The sequence below is a fragment of the Gymnodraco acuticeps genome, unplaced genomic scaffold (genome assembly GCF_902827175.1).
Source record: "Gymnodraco acuticeps unplaced genomic scaffold, fGymAcu1.1, whole genome shotgun sequence".
Lineage (NCBI taxonomy): Eukaryota > Metazoa > Chordata > Actinopteri > Perciformes > Bathydraconidae > Gymnodraco > Gymnodraco acuticeps.
The window spans coordinates 2,256-19,678 of record NW_022991053.1 but is presented as its reverse complement, the minus strand read 5'-3'; the positions used below and the strand labels follow the sequence as shown (position 1 = coordinate 19,678).

Genomic DNA, 17,423 nt, shown 5'->3' with positions numbered 1-17,423 from the left:
TACTTAATATATTTATTAGCTATTTCATTATTTTCAACATTATATTTTTGATGATTAAAGTATACGGTTTGTTGATATTTTGTCATTTCAGGATTACCATTTCATGCTGCCTACCGCTACCAAGGACATTACATTTCAGCTGGACATCGTTTTAGTTTTTCTCTCACTGGACCTTTTCCCATTCCTTGAAGAGCACCTGATTGGTGACTTGAACATCACTAAGACAGAGTTTAAATACTGACCAGTGCAGTGGATTGGAAATCTTAATACCACACTTTATTGCACATCAGACAGGACACACAGTCACACAATTATTGAACACTGTTGGAACATTTTAAAGTTGTTCAAACCATAGGCATAATTTATTCTAGGGACACTGGGGACATGTCCCCACCACTTTAGGAATGGCCAATTTTGTCCCCACCACTGTGCATTAGGATCATTTGTTAGAAATGTTCTGAAAATAGTTCTCAAAAAGAATTGTACTCTTTGAGAAAGCTTTATTTGCACAAGAGAACATGTACAATCTGGAGGACTGTTCTCTCTTTCTGGGGGTGTGCTCCTGGGAACCCAAGTGGTGCAGTTTGGACCTGCGACACGTTTAATATCAGTAATAATTGAATAGAGAATAGTAAAGCAATCGCTGCTCCGCTTTGCAGCAGCCTAGTTACTGCACTAGTTGTAAAAGAAAGTATTGTAATCATAAGGGTGTATGTATGTATGTATTGTCTGTGGGGGTTTAATGCAGTAGTGGGGTTTTTTTCCATCTTAAAAAAGTGTCCCCACCACTTTTTCTAACAAAGTGACGCTCATGGCTAAAACAATTTTACACTGTTGGAACATCTTAAAGTTTACAGAAGTCTGGTCCTTTCTCTGTATTGAGTCTTTGTTTACTTTAAGTGAGGGGCCCGGCTCCAGCCGGCCCTCTCCCTAGTGTGCAGCCTGAAGTGTGTATTGAGGTGCGCCGACTGGTTGAAGCACTTCCCGCAGACATGGCAGCGGAAGGGCTTCTCCCCGGTGTGGATGCGGTGGTGCCTCTTCAGCATGCTGACCGTGGTGAAGCTCTTGCGGCACACTGCGCAGCTGTACGGCTTCTCCTTGGTGTGCCAGCGCATGTGGACCTCCAGCTGGCAGGCGAAGCTGAAGCCCTTCCCGCACTCTTTACAGCTGTGCCACCTCTGGAGGCTCTGGCTGGAGAGAGAGGAGCGGGGCGGGGGCGGCTTCAGGGATCTGACATTCTTGATCTGCATTATGTGCATGCTCTGTTTTCCATTGGAGCGGAGTAACCCTCTCACCTGCTGCTCTGCTCTCTCAGCCCGGTGACTCTTTGCTGCAGAAAGGCTCTGAGCCACCCTGCAGTGGACAGTCCTGTGGGGGGGTAAGCTGTTGGCTGGCTGCTGTGTCCTGCTGTCCTCTTTCTCCCTCTCTGCCTTCATTTCCTGGGATGTTAGTGGAGGTGGGGAGACACTTTGTCTGCTACACACACTTTGGGTTGCTGGAGGATGTGTCCTCTGGAGAGGTTCCTCCTGACTACAGTTCCCTCCCTCAGAGTCGCTTGCCTCTTGTGAACAACAATCCGTCTGAAAGTTTCCCAGGTTTGGTTCTTCTTTGATTTGTGGCAGAGGCTCCACACTGCTAATCCACTCAGACTCACAGGGCTGCTCATCGTCTGGGGGCTGCGCCGAGTGAGGTTCTGAAAGATTACAAAAATCACAGTCATGCTCGGGGTATTTGCATAAACATACTGCGGTGCTGTGACTTTTGAAGGGTTGCCCTGCTGACGACGAAGTACAAGGTATTCATACTTTATTCAGAATGCTCTAAGATGTACTGATTAGTAGTCAGAAATCAGAATAGGAAACAGGTGTATTTCCAAGTAGGTTTACACAGATGAAGAATTTGCTTTGCATATATAAACACAGTCAAAGATAAATTGTAAGAAAAACGACAAAAGAAAAAAAACTATTCAAAATGATAATATTATAACATGAAAAAAGCTATACCAAAAAACTACATGCAGTAATATGATCAAATACTCGGAATGTTTTTATTAAATATGTGCAGAATTGTTATGAAAAGTGGAAAGCTGTGCAGATATTAAAAAAGGTCGCTTTGTTTACAAATGTGCATGAAGGGTTGAGCAGGACTGACAGTACTGAACACAAGATATTGTGTTATTTGTATATTGCATGTACAGATAATTGTACAAATAATACATATAGATATAATCTCCATATTTGTTCTGATCAGTTTGTGTAAGTTCTATCGTGGTATAAAAACACACACACACCTTTTGCTATTGTTGTTTGGTTTCTGCATCAGTTTTATTTATTTTTCAGTATCAGTGTCAATGAAATACAAAGCATAACATGTAGCTAATGTTTTACAGAGCCTAAGCGCCCCAGGGATAGCTCCAACAACCCGCACCACCTATGAGCGGAGCCCCGCAGAGAACATATCGAGGGAAGCCAAGGAGGTTTGACATGCCGGCTGACAGCGCTTCTCACCGGGCTGCAGGAGGAGCCTCTGCACAGCCACATTCAGGAGCCGCTTCAGCCGCTCGTTCTCCTCCCTGGAGCGCAGCAGCTCGCCCTGGTACTCCGCCACCGTGTTCTTAACGGCGCGGAAAATCTCCTCAGCGGCCGCGGTCAGCCTGTCGTTCAGAAACACGTTGAGCAGCTCCAGTTTGGTCATGTTTCTGACTGCTGCTGCTCCACAGGCGGAACGTCCTTCTATTTACATCCGCTAACCCGGAAGTGTAGAGAGGACAAAAAATAAGCATCGCTGTCAGAGGTGAGAGGGAGAGGCTCCCCCTGCTGGAGATACACACAGCTGCACACTGTCACACAGAAATTGTGCGAACCTCATACCTGTTTCCATAAGTCCAGACTCATCTCAAGTAAGCTGATTGAACCTGGCTGTTCTTCATATCAGGTCCCTGGCAGGCAAGTCACTTATAATGAATGATTGTATTATCAACCACAGCCTTAACTTTATGTTTTAACTGAAACCTGGCTAGATGACAACAACAGTGGAGCTGTTCTCATTGAAACAGCCCCTCCGAACTTCAGTTCCATGGGTGAGAACGGGTGAGAACCATAGGTGAGAACAGAACACACAGGAAAGGAGGTGGAGTTGCCACTTTGTTTAATAATAGTTTTCTTTTTAAGAACATTTCAATGGAATCATTTCCCTCTTTTGAATATCTGGCTGTTCAGTTACATTTCTCTTGTCGAGCACAGTTCAGGGCCGTATCCACCATTGACCTCGGTAATTTTTTCCGAGCTGTGTATAACTAAACTTGTGAAATAATTGCACTAAAAGGGATTATTTGTAGTACTTCCATTTACTGACGATGGGGGCGCTGCATAACTACGTAGCCTCGATTATAGCAAACAGAAGAAGACGACATGTATCAACAAACCACTGCAGTTCGGGCCCTTTCTCATTTCTCTAACTCCCCTCCTCGACTCCTATCCTCGATACTTAGTCCCGCCCACAGGAGATGCGAGCGGAGAAGCCGAGGAGGGGAACAGAGGAGAGAGGAGGGGAAGCAGCAGGCGGTTAGAGAAATGAGAACTCCTCTCCTCTGAGCGGTCATTTTAAAGAGACGTCCATTAATGATGACAGGAGGCACAGCAGCCCTCTTGTCTGATGGACAGATGTGTTCATGACGACTTATATATTTACTTTTAATTCATTCACAGTGCGGTATAATGAGACAATAACAGGCTACAGATGCGGACACACATACACACACACACACACACATATTTATATAAATATATACCATTTCAGAATCAAACAGAGCACTCTCATAATAACGTAACACTATCAGAGACTGGATATATATCCTCTCCTCTCTGGTCGCTACAATGAGGGAAATAAATTACTGGCCAAAAGTTTTATTTACAAGTATTAAAAGCAGAGGACACCAAACCAACTGAGACCTGTCTGTCCGCTGCATCTACGCACTGTACAACACACACACCTACACACTGTACCACACGCACCTACAGCTCCTATACCTAAAGCATATAATCAGGCTACAGGCCACTAAATGGTTTTAGAAAAATATCGACTCTTTGTTTGTAGATATACGAAACTACAGCAAGTACAGAGAGTAATGTAGGCCTTATACTGAGTGATATATATTATACACACTGCTCTGCTTTCTGCACGGACCTCACAGCTGTTCTCTCTGTAAACATCGCGTTGCGATGAGAGCAGTTAATAAAATAATATCCAGGGGATGCATGCAGAGCTGTCATTGGCTGAGATAAGTCCGGCCATGCGTCACGATCTTTGAAACATCTCTGTTCCCGGAAATGCATCCACGAAGGAGCCGTGGAGGACCGTGGAGGACCCATCAGTGTATCCTCGGTTATAGCTCCTCCAGAGAGCCTCGATCCTCGGTCCTCGAAGTGCATTGAGAGAAATTAGATGTCCTTCAACATGGCGCGCTAAAATTCATTTCTGGGTCACTACCGGAGGACCGGGGAGTCGAGGAGGGGGATTTGATGAAATGAGAGAGGGCCCCGGACTTGTATCGGAGCAGCGGAGGAGTGATGAGGTATGGGCCCCGTCTCAGGTCGGTTAAATGAAATCCTTGCTTCCCTCACTTGCGTCGTTTCCCTGCGTCTAGTCCCTCCCACCAGGGAAGCATGGAGAGATGCAAGGAAACCACGAGAAGCAGGGAAATTAGTAGGCTTGTTTGAGACAAGCGAGACCTGCGCAGTTGCGACCGCCGTCTTGCTAGTGCGTTGCATGATGGTTAGTCATTTTGTCCGACTTGCTCTGGAGGCTCGCCTACATGAGACGTTGAAATCTCGCGGGACAAAGGGCCCTTCTCACTTCTCTTATTTTTCATTTCCTCGCTCCTCGGTCTCACCGGAAGTAGATTTGTCTGCGCCATCTTGAGTAGCGTCCCAATGGCCTTATTTTTGCCGGAGGACCGAGGATCGAGGAGCGATAATGGAGGAGCGATAACCGAGGAACCATCAGACCATCCTCCGATGAAATCCTCAGACACTCGCCCCGCCCCCTTACTGTGTATCGCTCACTGATTGGACGATGCAGCGCATGCACTGATCTCATGCTTCTTGACATGAGAGCAGTTTCCCAGCGGAGTGAAGAAAACACATGAACCTCACGGGAGTCACTCCTCAGTTTATACCGTGTTTTGTTTCAATTCCTGTTTCATTTAGTTACAAATATGTGATATATCTGAACAACAAAGTGGTCAAAAATCATTTTATTCATTTTTTGGAAACATTTTCATGATCGCTTTTTTCGTTTTACATTTTCATTTATTGTCATTTCCATTCAGTCAGTCATTAAGTGCTATTAAAATGTTAATGTGCTACATATCCACACAAACACACAAAGTGTGCAATCCAATGAATGTTAATCTAACTGGGTTTTGATAGATAAAATATCTCTTTTTCTTCTCTCAATTATTTTATTTCTATTGTGCACTCTAATCAATATTAATCAAACTATTGTTCGTTTATACATTTTAAGAATGGCGTTTATCTTTTTTGAGAATGAGTTCTTATTTTTATTTTTTTATTTGGGTCTACAACAGATGATACAAATGTTAGTGTCAGTAAATGTGTACTAACAGAGGCGGGGGGTGTGTGGAAATAACGGGGACAGAGCTGCTGTCAGACGATCAGCTGTGCGGCGTCATCACAAACGGACGTCGCTTCATGTGACGCTCCGGAGGAAAGGAGGTCCCATTGCTCTTAAAACTCATTTCCCTGCTTCTCGTGGTTTCCTTGCATCTCTCCATGCTTCCCTGGTGGGAGGGACTAGACGCAGGGAAACGACGCAAGGAATCCATTTAACCGAAGTGAGAAGGACCCAAAGACGTCCGCAGCCTGAGAGCGAGGCGCGGCGAGGCGGCGCAGTTCCTCTCCACGGGCTGCGGAAGCGAAATGCTGGTATCTCGAGCTCATTGGTGGTTTTTTCCACGTGCTGCTGATGAAACTCTCCAATTGGCTCGGCAAAAGTTCGTTGTTGTTTTGTGTCAGTTTTACGTCGCCACATCCATTCCCATTTTTCATCATTGTTCCACAATGTTTATCATCATGAAATTAATATCTATATATTTTATACTATACTTGCACTGCTTACCGTTTTCATACTTAATATATCTTAGCATATTCATACACACTGTTCATACTGCTCACAGGCTGCTGTGTATATCTAGTGTATTCATACCCCTCACTGTTTATTCATCATTCAATTAATTCTATATTTTATTCTGTAGATTGTGTACATTACTTTTCACTTCACTGCTTGTTGCACTCCTGGTTAGAAGCTAAACTGCATTTCGTTGTCTCAGTACCTGTAATATGTGCAATAACAATAAAGTTGAATCTAATCTTGAGCAGGAACAAATGTATTTACTTAGTACATATCTGACATTAACGATTAAACACATGTGTGCATGCTTTATAAATGCAAACCGAGTCAAGCCGACTCCGGAGGTGGCGGTATGCACCTTAAAGTTGTTTGCAATCTGCCAAAAAACCGAGAGAAGAAGAAGCCGACTCCGAGGTTGCGTTCCGATAATCCAAAAATCAGCTCCTATGTTCAAACCCTATCTCCTATTCCTTGACCTCTGAGTGAAACGTCACGGGGTTAAGGGATAGTGAATAGGAGAATTCAAAAGGACTTAGGAGAAGAGACCGCGGTACTTTAGAGAATCCGACTGCACTTTCACTATCCGACGTGTTTATTCTTTCACACACAGTGACGTCACAGCTACCCACAATGCAATGCGCGCCATATATTTTGTTATAAAGACGCCATTTTTCTGGAGGTGCAAAAATCCTGGGAATGCTAATATAAACAGCTAGCTTATGTAGTCAGGCAGAGCGCACTAGGTTTTTTTTCTGAATTAACGACCGAAGAAATCGCTGCATGTCTTCGGATTACATCTCTGGACTTGAGGGGTGTGCTCTAGGTCGTTACCAGCGTAAACTAGAGCTGTGTGGGTTGTTGGATGTACAATGTATGGAATTACGACCCTCAAAAGTGGCCTTCGGTCGATTTTGGCTGCATCTACGTCTATCTTCTGGAAATACCAGGTGAATACCCCACTTGTCACAATAATATTATCATGCCAATGCATATATGTGGTATTTTAGAGTTGACTATATTGATTAAGGCAATCGACTATGATATTCTGTATGCACCTCGTGTGAAATTGTTGATACCGGAAGTACGGTGTCGCCCTCGGCCCAAAACCCGTATGTGTGTGTGAAAGAATGATGCGCCAGCGGACGTCATGAATGTGCGTCTGCTGCTGTGGGGAAACTATGGAAACTACAGTTCTCTATACAGCGGACTACAACATGGATGTTCAATAAGAACGAGGGACTACTGTAAACTCATCTAGAGACTCTGCACCGTGCTCTGATGCTGTTGCTTTATGCTTTATGAACGTGGACAACAGAGAAACATATTCTTCATGACCAAAGCTGGAATTGAAATAAAAAAGGAAAGTGAAACTTATGCTCGTCACCCTCTCCCTCCGGTCCACATTAATACAAATGATCCCAATACGTATGATTGTATGAACTATGAAAAGATCTTAAAATCAATACAAATGTATTTATTATAAACGTTAGTCCTTAACATCTATCACTGTGTATATCACCATTCAAACATCTTTTAAAAGTTGAACAAACCCCACACAGCTCAGTAAAGACTGTGAGATGTTGACTTTATTTGATCATTTCAGTAAAAGCTAACGTTCATATTTCTCTTTTTGATTATAATACTGATGAACGTTCAGAAAAAAGCACTTTGGCAACTTACCACATACGTTTTAAAATGCTTAATAAGCACCGTAACTTTCATGATATAATTTCTCCGTCATAATCGGTTGTTTCCGTGAACGGCCAAATGTTGAGTATGCAAATGCTGCGGCTGCAATGCATTGTGGGGCAGCATTTTCTCCTCTCCTTTCGGTTAGGGAGGTCCAGTGGTTCCTAAGCTAAAGGAGGTTATAAAGGAAGTTTGAAACCTCCTTTCCTTTCATTTGGAGAATTGTAACGGCACTTATCATGGCTGCCACTGAGGGACTTCCGGGTCATTTCACTCCGTTAGGAAGGTTCCTAAGCTAAATGGACTCACTTTAAATGTTTCGTTTACAATCGTTTCCCAATGACCCGGAATAGTACTGCCAGAACGAACGATATCCAAAATGTCTTCCAGTTTACAAACTTCAGCCATTCTTTTTACACAGGGGTCACTACTCGTTCTGTTTTCAATCGTCCTCATCACCACACTTATTAAAAGGGTATTGACTACATTCTGATCAATATATACAGAGCGTTTTGCATAGTAGTTTCCCATTTTTATTTTACTTTAAAGAAAAAAAGTCAATGTATCGAACAAGTCCCTGGCTTCAGTCAACTGCTGGTTATTAGGCTTCTTCTTCTCCATCCAACTCGGCATGGATCTTTTCAAGTCTCTCCTTGAGGCGTTTGCAATTTTTGAGATTGTGAAGAAAAGCATTGCGCCTTGGATCCTCCAATCATCCGTGAAAATGTCTTTATCAATAAGAGTCTGGTCGATCTCAGTAATGAAGTCGGTGAGCCAGAGTCTTTTCATTAACGCGTTGTAATTGTTTCTGAAGTAAAAATCGGACATGTCATTCAGGAAATCGTGTTGCCTCTGGCCGGGGTGACTGACTCGGCACCCGTTGCATATTTCTTCTCTGTACCGATGTATCACCCTCTCCACAATATCAACCAACACCAACACCGATTTCACTGTGTCCATAAACAGAGACGTTTTGGCCCAAGGAGCAAAATCAGCAGCAGTAGTATTAGAAGATTCGGGTGTCCAAAATGGTGGTGATGATGGTAGTCCAGGAGTCTGTTTCTGGCTGCAACTCGCGGGGGGAGTCTTGGTTTTTCTCAGCTCCATGGCTAGTTTACAACGGTCGTCTTAGTGGGGTCCTTCGTTTTAGATGATTTGCTGAGTGGAGGGTAGGGCTTATTGCGTTGAATGGGGGGAGTCATTTATAGAATTGAGAGTTTTAAAAAAAAAAGTTCTTTAAGCGTTGTAGCTTTTTCATCTATCATCTCCAACCAAGCAGCAATAGGTCAACATTTAAGAATAAGCAATAGTTTGTCAAGATTTTACGGAAAAAGTCAAAAAAGTATAGTTTGTCAGAAATATGGAAAAAGTCATTGTGTACAAATAGTATGTTGAAAATCAAAAGAAAGAAAACTCAATTCATTACAAATGAATGAATATTTTACCCTGTTCTAAAGTTTTGCACCTCTTAAAGAAAAACCCATTCCTTACCAAGTACTTCATATTATACCCTTTTGTTAAGTGTTGCGTACATCAAGGTGTATCTTAAAGTATCTTGGTAGCAGAAAATAACTAAAATATGTAAGGTTATCAGAAAAGAAAAAACCTTGTTTAACTGAACAAGTGTTGCATACGCCAAAGTGTGTCTAAAAGTATCTTAGTAACACAAGAAAAGAGAAAAAAGCATTGATGTTAACAAAAACTGGATTGTTCCACTGAAATAACAAAGAAAAAGAAAAAATGTATTCAGATAAAGTATTTTGTTAGACTATTAAGTCCAAGATGGTTACATTTTTACCCCCTAAACCATTTGTATTATATTTTTGTTTTCCTAATAAAGACAGTCACCTGAATTAATTTTGTCTCCAGACCTTTTATTTTTATTTTTTACATTTTGTAACAATCTTAAAACATTTGTAGAGAACAAACACTGTGGTTAAAATGAGTGTCTTTATGACGTCTCTCACACAGTTGGTATTTTTCACAAAATTCATTTTTAAACACATCATCTTGATACAGAGATAACACATTTTCGTAAGACAACCCGACGCTCTTTTTACATAGGTAGAAAACACAATGCTTTTCTTTGAGGGGGTCCTTAGTTTTAAATGATCTGGTGAGGAGGGTGTGACTTGTTATGTTGATTGGGAGGCGGAGTCCTCTGCAAAAGTGAGAGTCTTTTTCACCAGTATAATGTCGATCGATGTCTGACTCTGTTTAAAAAGTTCTTTAAGCTTTGTAGCTTTTCCATCAATCATTTTCAGCCAAGCAGTCAGAGGCACCCGCAAGGATGTCTGAAAAACCCCGCATGTAGAGTTGAAATACTCCAAAACAAAATCATCAGAGGGGTCCTTCCCCAGCGTCACCATACGGCTTGCGCGGTAATACCATCGCCCCGATGGTCCGCTTTTAGTTTCCCAGACGGTGCTTGTCAGGACTCTTCTCACTTCTGGCGGCGGGGAAATATCTCCTTCTTCTTCCTCCACCTTGAGGGGTAGCGGTGAAAACTCTTCTTTGATCTCGCATGCTGTCTGCGTTTCTTTGCTTTTATTTGCAAATATCTTGTACACCTTTGGTTCCACTATGGTTTCTTGATGCACTACTTCTTCCGATACAGTGGTTGCGTGGAGATCTCTGGAAGACACCAGAGTTAACACAGCCCAATCTGTTGAGGTCAGTTTAACCCTACGGGGTCCATACGTTTCTCCATTCTTCAGATTGTAGAAATGCAGTTCATTCGCCATATAGTTGAATACATAACCCCAAACATCGCCATTTTTCAGAGTCCATTCTTCATGAAGTTCTTCGGCTGGAGGCGTCTGAACCCGGCCCAGATACTGCATTCGTTTCTTGATTGGCGCTCCGGACGGATGGCGGTAAGTTGTCACAGGCGTCTCGCTGATTAAACCCATATCTAGGCGTCTCTTGGCCATTTTTCTTTTTTGAAAGGTGACTTGGCGAGTGGAAATGACTGGCTTGTTATTTAGTTTGAGCGTATTTCTTTTTTTCATCTATTTCTACCCCCTTACTTTTAAATGATCTGGTGAGGAAGGCGGGACTTGTTATGTTGAGTGGTAGGCTGTAAAAAGTGAGAGTCTTTTGCAGTCAATCCTTTTTTGTTGCCTACAACAAAATCTAATATTACACCCACACAACCTCACACAGCTTCATATTGGGTTTCCTTATAGTGGTGTAAAGTAATTATAAAAAAAGACAAAGATCATGTTTTTTTTTTAAATGTTTTATTATTTCCCTCTTTACGTATTTGAAAAGTACACAACCGGGGGAAAATCTGCCCCTTCCTCACAGAGCCCCTCCACATGAACGCGCGTACATGACCAAAAGAGGGCACGAGATAAGTTTGTGCACAGATCTTCGGCTGTATGTGTCTGAACCCCGCACTGCTGCTGCATTCGTTTCTTGACTGGCGCTCCGGACGGATGGCGGTAAGTTGTCACAGGCTGATTAAACCCCAATTCGAGGCGTCTCTTGCCATTTTTCTTTTTTAAAAAGGTGACTTGGTAAGTGGAAATGACTGTCTTTTGATTTAGTTTGAGCATATTTCTATCTTCATCTAATTCCACCCCCACTATCTGCTGGTGTCATAGCCAAAAGGAAGGGGTGGAGAAAAGGGGGAGAGGCCTGGGCTGGGAGGGGGCGGGTAGTCAGTCTCACGCATAACTTCAAAGAGACACCTAGATTAACATCAAAGGCTTAAAGCACACCAGTGTGAAAATCACACCTGCCTGTTATAACACCTCACATGAAATGGCAAACACCAAAAGCTAATTAGATTAGACAACAAAGGGCTCTGAGGGGCAGGGGCCAGACATCATAACTTCAAAGAGTCTGTCTTAATCAACACCTAGATTAACATCAAAGGCTTATATCACACCTACCTGCTATAACACCTCACATCAAAGGACTAGACTACAAAGGGGTGTGAGGGGACAGGGGCCAGACAACACAACTTCAAAGAGACTACCTTAATCAACACATCAAAGAATTAGACAACAAAGGCGCTACCCAGGGGGCTTTTCACACCTACCTGTTATAACACACATCAAAGGATCTCGAACAAAGGGAGGCGGGACTTAGCTCATTAACATAATTGTACCCCCCTCACATCAAAGGATCTCGAACAATGGGAGGCGGGACGTAGCTCATTTGCATAATTGGGGGCGTGTCCACCTGTCCAACTTTTTCATGCGTACTAATGAGACGAAAGGGGTATCATTACTACTACTCACTTGTGTACAGTCAATCGTTTGAGGACCATGTGAACCATGTCAGAAAAGTGCTACAGCTGTTGAGAAGATATGGAATCAAATTGAAGCCCAGCAAGTGTGAACTTTTCAAGCGTGAGGTTCGATATCTGGGAAGAGTTGTTTCTGCCGAAGGTAGCAAAATCGATCCAGCTGACACCATCGCTGTGAGAGCATTGAAAGATAAGAGACCGAAAAATGTGGGAGAGCTTCGAGCTATCATGGGCTTGCTAAGCTACTACAGACAATACATACAGAACTTTTCCCGAATTGCTGGACCACTTTATGACTTGTTGAAAAGTACAGCAGAAGACATGATGTCGCTGTAAGTCCAATGGACACGGTCCAATCGTCCCCCAATCTTCACTTCTATATCACCGGTCTATGCCTCAACAGCTCTACGCTAAATCTGAGATCTCACCATATGCCGTTTCCATGGAAACGCATCCCTCGCCATAAAACAGGATGTCGCTATCAGTCCAATGGACACGGTCCAATCGTCCCCCAATCTTCACTTGTATATCACCGGTCCATGCCTCAACAGCTCTACGCCAAATCTGAGATCTCACCATATGCCGTTTCCATGGAAACAGATCCCTCGCCATAAAACATGATGTCGCTATAACTCCTATGAAAATGTTTCAAAAGTGCTCAAACTTCACATTTGTGCTAACAGTCCAGCTGTGAAGACATCTATGGGACAGTTTTGAGATTTCTTCAAATGCCGTTGCCATGGCAACACAATGAGTGAAACTGCTCCAAACGCCCCAAAACTTCACAGGTTTGGTAACAATGCAGCCATCAACGCATCTAAGCGTATTATGGGGTGTCATCAAATGCCGTTGCCATGGCGACAGATCATTCGCCATCAAGTTAGTTCAGAAGTTTGCAGTTCAAATATTCTACTGCTTTTCCAAGCCTTTTTACTTTCTTTTCTTCTCTCATCACACATGCAAGCCCCCAGTGTTCATGTATCTTTTCAATCTAAATTCTTCACTCTCTTCTTACACATTTCATTTTAATCTAAATTCTTCACTTTCTTCTCACACATTACATTTCAGCATAGCAGTTTAGCGTCAGATTTTCAGCATAAAGCATTCCCACTAGCAATTTCTTCAGGAATTGCATTCTCTAGTTAAGTAATGGAATACTAAATAAGTAATTAGATACCTTACCGTTACTGCGCTAAGATTAAGAATAATGCGTATTGAACTGGTTTCATTCATTAGTGAGTTTATTTAAGTTAGAGGCCCTATTGTATCAGTATGTCTGGACTGCACAGCAGTTACAATGGTCTGGTCAAACTACATTAGAACAGAATTGTCCCCATTTTGTCTTTAATAGTTACTAACATTAGATATTTTAATGAGATATGGACCGCAAAACAAAGAATTTCCCTGGTTTTCATTTTTAAAATCAAGTCACCGAATGAAAGTAGTCGCCTTAGCTTATTTTGTTATGAGATGTGAATTACTGTTCAATTTAGTTGATGTAATAATCGTTTGGTTTCTTTTACATTAAAAACAAGTTACAATTTTCAAAAGGTCTTATGTTTTTTTTGGGGGGGGAGGCCCTTTTTCCAGTTTAGAGCAATAGCCCCTCCAAATGTCTGTGCCCTGCCTGTTTCCATGTGTTTATTTGTACTCTTAAAGACAAACAGATGTGGGATAAATAAAGTATGTGTTCTTCTATATAAAGTTGAGTTTAATCCAGTTACTAATGTCTAATTGAGGGTCAGAACATCTGCTTTGTGCATTGCACTTTATGGGAACTTGGAAGTTACAGGATGCAAACACAAAACATAGAATGGCTCATAGGTAGGCTGCTATGTGGAGCCACGGACATTCGGTTAAGACATCAGTGTTCTAAAAAAACGATAGTTTAACATTATTTTGTTCAGTCAATGATACAGTTCTAAACTCCTGGTCAGCCCCGAAGAGTTTGCCTGTGTTAGACACCATTTATTTACAGGCTGTTTCGTTTCTCCAAACTGTTTAGGGTAACAAACAGGACTATTTGTGGTTTTAGTTTACCTTTGGAATCACCATGCTTTTTAAGAATGCAGTAATTGCTTCTTTAAATGACCCTACCTTGATAAACGACATGACTGTCCAACAAGGCGATCTACACCACAACACTTGCAGCAGGTGCCTCTTCCCTGTGTCACTTTTTAGTACAAATAAAAAAGTAGTTTGTGGCAATATTTCAGTACCATTCCTTTTGGACACACATATTTCTACATGTTTGGCTTTTCATGGCATGTGTTGATTTATTTTCTACTCGTCGTCCTCAGTGGTGAAGAGGAAGGCATGGAGTTCTTCCTCGGCAGGTATGTTGTCCTCCTCACTGACTGTGATCTTCTGCTCAACAGGGAAGCACCTAGGCCTGAGCTTTCTTCCAGTCTGGAGGAAAAAGGATCAAGTTCAAACGGTTCAAAATGTATTTTTTATTAACATTAACATTAGAGTACATTAACTTTTTGTTGCTGTAATGTACTCAAACTGATTTTTCCCTAATCGTACCTGATGCCAAGTCTTATACATGTATTATATTATTTTATTAATTTATTTATTTTATAGGTTTTTATATTTTATCGTATTTATTTGTTTTGTCTTCCTTTATTTTACCGAGGGATCATATTGATTAAATTATGATTTATTTTGTATTAATATACCTTTTACCTCGTGTGTCCCTTAAAGTGTTGAACTATTATATCATGTTGCTATGCGGCATATGTGCTAAAAGGCTCTAACGTCTGGCCTGATGTGAAATTCTTCTTCTCTGCTTTGACTTGTGATGTGTGCCTTGTGTTTAAAGCACATGAAAAGTTCTATAGAAATATATCTCATTATTATTATATAGTGGAGGATGATCCTGATTAATTGCATTAAATTAAAATGTGTGGTATAATGTTTTTATAATGTTTATACATTATTCCTGTTGGAGAGAAGACTCACTTTTTTCTTGCTCTCATCCATTGATCTTTGCTTGCATTTCTTCAGCATTTCTAAGTGCTTCTCCCTCTCCAGTTTCAGCTGCACCTCACGCAGCCTGGAACATGATGCAGTACAAGAGAACAAGGTTTAACCTAACAGAGCTCATCACACAACCGCACCTCTCTGTTAATAAACCATTTACTTTAGTGACTGGCCTGCAACATATGACACTAAAAAAAGCTCATTTGCACTTTCTTTTATTAGTCTAGTTGCCACATCATAGAGTCCTATTGTGAACCCTATTGAGTACCACAACGTTTTCTGTTAGAAATGTATAGTACGGGTCCCCAGCACATACAAACTGCTGGATGCTAACTTTAGTACAGACACTAGTTAAAAATGGGCAGATTTGGACAATTTCTGAGTGGTTTTGGGGGTTATTGAGGAGTCCATTTCTGACATTTTCAGGATAAAAAATGGCAGTTTTAACCAGAAAATGCCGGTCTTTGTACTCTCTGTGGGCTGATTTGATTCATTTTGGGTGGGTTTAGAAGATGTAGGGGACTCTGGATCATTTGGATAGGACAGATTGCATATTTTGAAGATAAATTGTCTGCAGTAGGGATAATAACCAGCCTGTCACAGAGAGTACACATATTGCTACCTTCTGGTTAAAACTGCTATTTTTGATCCTGACAATGTCAGAAATGTCCAGGTTCACATTGCTGGCAACTACACTAATCATATCAACTGCAGTGAATACAAACACACCAATTGAAAAGGTTTAATGTAATATCATTTCCATTTATAACATATGTGAATACATATATAAGGAAACAAAGGATTATGTACATGTTGGGTGAAATATATGATCTGACCCCTCAAAGCATAAATACTGTGATCCACAATATATTGATCTAAACACCACTGGGATCCACCTTTAACTCCAGGCTCATAAACACAGACCTGCTACTCCTATCGCTGTCCTTGATCAGCCTCAGTGTCTCCAGGCTCCCTTTAGGGATGCTCTCCAAGAACTGGAACAGTAAAGATATACGGTATTCAACACTGGACAGCTTCTCCAAGGTGCTGAGGTAGGTCAGACGGGAGTCCACGCAGCAGCGATGCACTTCACTTATCTTCACACCCAGAGCATCCGACATCGTATCCTGTAGGTAGGGAACAGACAGAAACACATATCAAACATCTGAATGAGATGCTGCAGGCCACACCCCTCTGCAAAGTCTTTTTTTATATTTTTACATTTTGATATGGATGGACGAATCTTTGTTCCTGAAACGTTCTGAGTCTCTTAACGCAGAGGGGACATGTGTGTATGTATAAAAGACATGAACAAGTGGATTTTGAATAATAGGCGACCTTAAAGTCACAGGCTCCTCGAACAATGCAACATAAAACAAAACAAGATAGAATGTAATATTACATTCTGTACAGTGAAATAAAAAATACTGTTTATTGTAATAATAGATCGATATTTCAGATGCACACAGATTGATGGTATGAAGTGGTAGCAGTCTAATGGCCTGTGGGCTGAAGCTGTCCCTCCCTGAGCCTGCTGGAATGTGTGCTACAGTGAGATAGGATACCACTTTAGAGGATTTTTTGCTTTTTTGTTTTCCTTTTTATATTGTAGGTTAAATCAAATGAAAGTGCATCCTTCAGAGTTCTACTCTGCTGCATCTAACGTACAGTACACTGGGCTTCCTTACGTGGTCCTCTGTCTTTAACGAGTCGTGGAGCTGAACCTTCCTTTTGAGCGTGGCGGCTCTCTCCTGGTCGCTGGCTATCCTGTCCTTCATCTCGTCCAGCTGCAGCGTAAGATTCTCATCATCCTCTTCCCTGCACACACACAGGGGAGAGAGACATCCATCAGTTTATTGTCACATGCTGGTCACAGCTTAGTATTTAGCACTTCATGTTTTTCTTTTGAACATTTATTAAAACAAGTTCCTTGACAGCCAGTCTCACACAACATGGTAAAGTGTTGTGAAATGTCCTCCTCCAACATGAGAGTCACATGATAACAAAGGTATCAACTGTAGCTGTGAACATGACAGGATGTATGATTACCTAGAAGAGCATCAGGACTGTTTGAGGCATATGATAGCTATGTGATTAACATGATGATTCAGCCTCTATGGAGAGAGACATCAAGCATGCTCATTTCTGACGTGGAGCTAATCTGAAGTAAACATTGAATACTGCTTTCTATTCCTCCATCTTGTGACTGTGTAACTCCCTCTCTTGGATATCAGCATGTGAAGGACACTGTTCAGGAACTAGTGGATGCTCTGTATGTGATGACTCCTTCCATTCTGGAGAGGATCACAGACACATGGATCCTGAGATTCAAGCTCAAGCC

The 17,423-nt window shown here is 41.8% G+C and overlaps 2 protein-coding genes across 2 annotated transcripts; both read right to left on the bottom strand.

The window, feature by feature from the left end:
- Positions 1-250: 250 nt before the first annotated feature.
- LOC117559879 (zinc finger protein with KRAB and SCAN domains 5-like) lies at positions 251-2,741 on the bottom strand. Its single transcript, XM_034236602.1, has 2 exons — positions 2,508-2,741; positions 251-1,693 (listed from the first exon to the last, which is right to left on the bottom strand). The coding sequence occupies exons 1-2, from the start codon at positions 2,692-2,694 to the stop codon at positions 891-893; spliced, it is 990 nt and encodes a 329-aa protein (XP_034092493.1). The 5' UTR covers positions 2,695-2,741; the 3' UTR covers positions 251-890.
- Positions 2,742-13,740: 10,999 nt separating this feature from the next.
- Positions 13,741-16,900, bottom strand: LOC117559880 (the record flags this gene model as incomplete). Its single annotated transcript, XM_034236603.1, is given in 4 exon segments — positions 13,741-14,506; positions 15,062-15,155; positions 16,007-16,209; positions 16,771-16,900. Coding segments are annotated over 4 exon segments (553 nt in total), but the record flags the coding sequence as incomplete, so codon positions are not given.
- Positions 16,901-17,423: the final 523 nt, after the last annotated feature.

What these genes read in the sequence shown, in the direction of transcription:
- LOC117559879 (XM_034236602.1), bottom strand. Translation starts at nt 2,694, where the DNA reads ATGACCAAACTGGAGCTGCTCAACGTGTTTCTGAACGACAGGCTGACC. An exon ending in GAGGCTCCTCCTGCAGCCCG is followed by an intron (nt 1,694 to 2,507) that starts GTGAGAAGCGCT and finishes GTAATCTTTCAG; the next exon opens with AACCTCACTCGGCGCAGCCC.